Source organism: Microcebus murinus, chromosome 15 (assembly GCF_040939455.1).
Source record: "Microcebus murinus isolate Inina chromosome 15, M.murinus_Inina_mat1.0, whole genome shotgun sequence".
NCBI classification, from domain to species: Eukaryota; Metazoa; Chordata; class Mammalia; order Primates; family Cheirogaleidae; genus Microcebus; species Microcebus murinus.
In genome coordinates, this window is record NC_134118.1 from 20,414,453 (window position 1) to 20,420,253 (window position 5,801).

A 5,801-nucleotide genomic window follows, 5' to 3' on the forward strand; every position below is an offset into this window, starting at 1 on the left:
ATACATTTCCGTCTCTCCCCTTAATAATTTCATGCATTAACATCCTCTTCACACCACACACGCGCGCGCACACACACCCGCACGCGCGCGCGCGCGCACACACACACACACACACACACACACACACACACACACAGCAAAAGGAAAAAGGCACCAGAAATCTCAGCTGTACTTCTAGCCCTTTTAAAAAGTTTGCTCTGTAAATTGGAATGAGGTCAGATTTGGAGCTTCTCATTGCACGCGGAGATTATTATTGCATCGGGTTCCAAGCCAATGGGAAGCCCAGGGGAGGGGCTTGGCATGAGGAAGCGTTGGTTACAGCGGCTGATTGGCTGCGGCCAAGACTGTGAAAGGATAAAGAGGCACGAGGCGGAATTGGGGTCTGCTCTAAGCTGCAGCAAGAGAAACTGAGTGTGAGGGGAAGAGGCCTGTTTCGCTCCCGGGTCTCTATTTCTTGCACGCTCTTTAAGAGTCTGCACTGGAGGAACTCTGCCATTACCAGCTCCCTTCTTGCAGAAGGGAGAGGGAAACATACATTTATTCATGCCAGTCTGTTGCATGCAGGCTTTTTGGCTTCCTACCTTGCAACAAAATAATTGCACAAACTCCTTAGTGCCGATTCCGCCCACAGAGAGTCCTGGAGCCAGAGTCTTTTTTGCTTTGCATTGTAGGAAAGGGACTAAGTGATAGAGACTATGTCGCTTTCCTGAGCTACCGAGCGCGCTCGTGAACTGGAAACAACTGCTTCAGGGGGGAAAAAAAAGACTTGCCTGGGAGGCCGCGAGAAAACTTGCATTGGAGGCGTCAGCAACCAGCATTCAAGAAACTCCTCTCCACTTTAGCACGGTCTCCAGACTCAGAGCCGAGACACAGAGCAAACTGCAGCGCGGTGAGAGAGCGAGAGAGAGGGAGAGAAAGACTCTCCAGCCTGGGAACTATAACTCCTCTGCGCGAGGCAGAGGACTGCTTCCCCGCGTCTTCTGGGGACTTTTCTCTCTTCGCCCACCTCCGCCCCTGCGAGGAGTTGAGCGGCCGATCCGGCCGCCGCGCGCGTCCGCTCGCTCGGCGTGTGTTTGGCCCGGGGAGCCGGGAGGGCCCGGCGATCGCGCCGCGGCCGCCGCGAGGGTGTGAGCGCGCGTGGGCGCCCGCCGAGCCGGGGCCATGGTGCAGCAAACCAACAACGCGGAGAACACGGAAGCGCTGCTGGCCGGCGAGAGCTCGGACTCGGGCGCCGGCCTCGAGCTGGGCATCGCCTCCTCCCCCACGCCCGGGTCCACCGCCTCCACGGGCGGCAAGGCCGACGACCCGAGCTGGTGCAAGACGCCGAGCGGGCACATCAAGCGGCCCATGAACGCCTTCATGGTGTGGTCGCAGATCGAGCGGCGCAAGATCATGGAGCAGTCGCCCGACATGCACAACGCCGAGATCTCCAAGCGGCTGGGCAAACGCTGGAAGCTGCTCAAAGACAGCGACAAGATCCCTTTCATTCGGGAGGCGGAGCGGCTGCGCCTCAAGCACATGGCTGACTACCCCGACTACAAGTACCGGCCCAGGAAGAAGGTGAAGTCCGGCAACGCCAACGCCAGCTCCTCGGCCGCCGCCTCCTCCAAGCCGGGGGAGAAGGGAGACAAGGTCGGTGGCAGCGGCGGGGGCGGCCACGGGGGCGGCGGCGGCGGCGGGAGCGGCAACGCGGGGGGAGGAGGCGGCGGCGCGAGCGGCGGCGGCGCCAACTCCAAACCGGCGCAGAAGAAGAGCTGCGGCTCCAAGGCGGCGGGCGGCGCGGGCGGCGGGGTCAGCAAGCCCCACGCCAAGCTCGTCCTGGCGGGCGGCGGCGGCGGCGGCGGGAAAGCCGCGGCCGCCGCGGCCGCCGCCGCCGCGTCCTCCTTCGCCGCCGAGCAGGCGGGGGCCGCCGCCCTGCTGCCCCTGGGCGCCGCCGCGGCCGCCGACCACCACTCGCTGTACAAGGCGCGGACTCCCAGCGCCGCGGCCGCGGCCTCCACGGCGGCCTCGGCCTCCGCCGCCCTCGCCGCGCCGGGCAAGCACCTGGCCGAGAAGAAGGTGAAGCGCGTCTACCTGTTCGGCGGCCTGGGCGCGTCGGCGTCGCCCGTGGGCGGCGTGGGCGCGGGCGCCGACCCCAGCGACCCCCTGGGCCTGTACGAGGAGGGGGGCGCGGGCTGCTCGCCCGACGGGCCGAGCCTGAGCGGCCGCAGCAGCGCCGCCTCGTCGCCGGCCGCCGGCCGCTCGCCCGCTGACCACCGCGGCTACGCCAGCCTGCGCGCCGCCTCGCCCGCCCCGTCCAGCGCGCCCTCGCACGCGTCCTCCTCGGCCTCGTCCCACTCCTCCTCCTCCTCCTCCTCCTCGGGCTCCTCGTCCTCCGACGACGAGTTCGAAGACGACCTGCTCGACCTGAACCCCAGCTCAAACTTTGAGAGCATGTCCCTGGGCAGTTTCAGCTCCTCGTCGGCGCTGGACCGGGACCTGGATTTTAACTTCGAGCCCGGCTCCGGCTCGCACTTCGAGTTCCCGGACTACTGCACGCCCGAGGTGAGCGAGATGATCTCGGGAGACTGGCTCGAGTCCAGCATCTCCAACCTGGTCTTCACCTACTGAAGGGCGCGCGGGCAGGGAGAAGAAGGGCCGGGGTGGGGGGCACGAGAGGAGAAGAAAAAAGAAGAAGAAGAAGAGGAGGAGAGACGAAGAGTTGAAAGAGAAAAGGGAAAAAGAAAAAAAAAAAAAAAGAAAAGGAAAAAAAAAGTGAGCAGGGCTGGCTTGGGCCGCGTCCTCGTCGTCTGAGGAGCGCGGCGGCGTTCGGGACCGCGCTCCCATCCCCCACTCCCGGGCCGGGCCCCACTCGGCCCCGCCGGAGGGACGCGGAGGAGGCGGAGGGTAGACAGGGGCGACCTTTCGTTGTTGTTATTGATGTTGTTGTTGATGGCAAAAAAGCTACTTCGAGTTTCCTCCCCTTTGCTTGAAGAGACCCCCCTCCCCTTCCAAGGAGCTTCCGGACTTGTCTGCGCCCACAGCGAGGAGCCGAGCTGGCTTGCTCCAGACTGGAGGAATCTCTCCCCCGTCGTCGCATCGCCACCGTGGTCTTTTTGTTTTATTTTGGTTTTTTTTTTTTTTTTTTTTTTTTGGTCAAGAGAAGGTAGGGGGTGCGTGTGTTGTGTGTGGAATCCAGTGCGCCCCCTCCCTTGTTTTTTCTTTTTCTTCTTCTTCTTTTTTTTTTTTTTAAATGCCTGATGAAGACAGAAGGCTCCGGGGTGATGAATTTGGCGGATGGCAGATGTTTTGAGGGAGCGCCGAGGACTGAGAGACTCCACGCTGGCGAATTCTCGTTTGGGGTTTTGCTTTTTTTTTTTTTCTTTCTTTCTTTCTTTTTTTTTTTTTTTTTTTCCTTGCCCCTGCAGCCGGAGGAGGAGAGGTGGAGGGGAGGAGGCCAGCCAGAGTGCAGAGTGGCCGGCGCTAGGACACGACCCGAGAGCCCAGTTGGAGGCCGCGGCGGCCGGGGCGCGGGCGCGGGCGGGGCGGGAAGGACACGGACCGGACGGGGCTCGCGACCGGACCGAGACGGATTTGCACGTTCGGGAGCGGGCGGCGGCGGCCTCGGGCCTCCCCGCCTCCTTGCTCCCTGGAGTCGGCGAGGTGAGACTTCCCAAGCCCGGAGGAGAGGAGAACTGTTTGGTACAAGGGGCAGTGGAGGGCGAGTGGCGTCCGGGGGGTGGAAAAAAAAAAAAAGGTTTTTTTCTTCTCTTAATCGGAATCGTGATGGTGTTGGATTATTTCACTGGTGGGGTTAATATAGCATGTTATCCTGTCTATCTTTTAAAGATTTCTGTATAAGACTGTTGAGCAGTTTTTTAAATAGTGTAGGATAATATAAAAAGCAGATAGATGGCGCTATGTTTGATTCCTACAACAGAATTATCACCAGCTTTTTTTCATTCTTAACTCTTTAAAAAAGGATTCAAACGCAACTCAAATCTGTGCTGGACTTTAAGAAAAAAACAATTCAGGACCAAATTTTTTCTCAGTGTGTATGTGTTTATTCCTTCTAGGTGTAAATGAGAAGACGTGTTTTTTTCCCTCACCGATGCTCCATCCTCGTATTTTTTTTTTCCTTGTAAATGTAATCAGATGCCATTTTATATGTGGACGTATTTATACTGGCCAAACATTATTTTTTCTTATTTTGTCCCTTTTTTTTCCTTTCCTTTTGCTTTCTTTTCTTTGTTTTTACTTTCTTTATTTCTTCCTTCCTTCCTTTTTTCTTCTTTCTTTCTTTTCGTTCTGTTGTTTTTTTTTGTTTGTTTTTTTTTTTTCGGTAGTAGTTGTTACCCACGCCATTTTACGTCTCCTTCACTGAAGGGCTAGAGTTTTAACTTTTAATTTTTTATATTTAAATGTAGACTTTTGACACTTTTAAAAAACAAAAAAAGACAAGAGAGATGAAAACGTTTGATTATTTTCTCAGTGTATTTTTGTAAAAAATATATAAAGGGGGTGTTAATCGGTGTAAATCGCTGTTTGGATTTCCTGATTTTATAATAGGGCGGCTGGTTAATATCTCACACAGTTTTAAAAAATCAGCCCCTAATTTCTCCATGTTTACACTTCAATCTGCAGGCTTCTTAAAGTGACAGTATCCCTTAACCCGCCACCAGTGTCCACCCTCCAACTCCAAGTCTTGTAAAAGGGGGAGGAGAAATAGCCAAACACTGTATGCTTTTAAGAAAAACAGATTTTTAAACGAAATAATATTCTGTCCAGAGGCTTTAAAACTGGTGCATTTACAGCAAAAAGGGATCCTGTAGCTTTAACTTGTAAACCACATCTTTTTTGCACTTTTTTTATAAGCAAAAACGTGCCGTTTAAACCACTGGATCTATCTAAATGCCGATTTGAGTTCGCGACACTATGTACTGCGTTTTTCATTCTTGTATTTGACTATTTAATCCTTTCTACTTGTCGCTAAATATAATTGTTTTAGTCTTATGGCATGATGATAGCATATGTGTTCAGGTTTATAGCTGTTGTGTTTAAAGATTGAAAAAAGTGGAAAACATCTTTGTACATTTAAGTCTGTATTATAATAAGCAAAAAGATTGTGTGTATGTATGTTTAATATAACATGACAGGCACTAGGACGTCTGCCTTTTTAAGGCAGTTCCGTTAAGGGTTTTTGTTTTTAAACTTTTTTTTGCCATCCATCCTGTGCAATATGCCGTGTAGAATATTTGTCTTAAAATTCAAGGCCACAAAAACAATATTTGGGGGAAAAAGAAAAAGAAAAAATCATGCCAGCTAATCATGTCAAGTTCACTGCCTGTCAGATTGTTGATATATACCTTCTGTAAATAACTTTTTTTGAGAAGGAAATAAAATCAGCTGGAACTGAACCCTAAATCTTGACTTTTGTCATTATTGTGCCCAATGCCTATGACTGGGAGGGCCTTACACTGTGTAGAGACTACACAATCTGCCTTAGCTTTGAAACAAGTAAGTTCTCAGAGAGGAGCCTGTCAAATGCCATCTTACTGAGAAATGCTAGAATTCCTCTTGGCCAGATTTGGCAGTCCCAGACCCTGAAGTGATGGCATCAGTTGAATATGTGTCAACTCTATGTAGCCTTTCTAGGAATTTTCTGTGTTTACCCCATTTAAATAAATGCCCTTTGTCTTGAAATTTTAAAGGGGGGGAGGGGCAGCATGGACAGAATTTTTCACAGAAGAAACTGGCTTTCAGATTTTTTTTTTTTTTTGACTTGATGCTCCTAAAGCTGCTTTCTCCTTGACTTGCCCATG

General features: G+C 52.8%; 1 protein-coding gene across 1 annotated transcript; it reads left to right on the top strand.

Annotated features, from left to right (window-relative positions):
* The first annotated feature begins 402 nt into the window (after nt 1-402).
* SOX4 (SRY-box transcription factor 4) lies at nt 403-5,403 on the top strand. Its single transcript, XM_012753685.3, has one exon. The coding sequence runs from the start codon at nt 1,162-1,164 to the stop codon at nt 2,608-2,610; it is 1,449 nt and encodes a 482-aa protein (XP_012609139.3). The 5' UTR covers nt 403-1,161; the 3' UTR covers nt 2,611-5,403.
* The last annotated feature ends 398 nt before the right edge of the window (nt 5,404-5,801 follow it).

What these genes read in the sequence shown, in the direction of transcription:
- SOX4 (XM_012753685.3), top strand. Translation starts at nt 1,162, where the DNA reads ATGGTGCAGCAAACCAACAACGCGGAGAACACGGAAGCGCTGCTGGCC.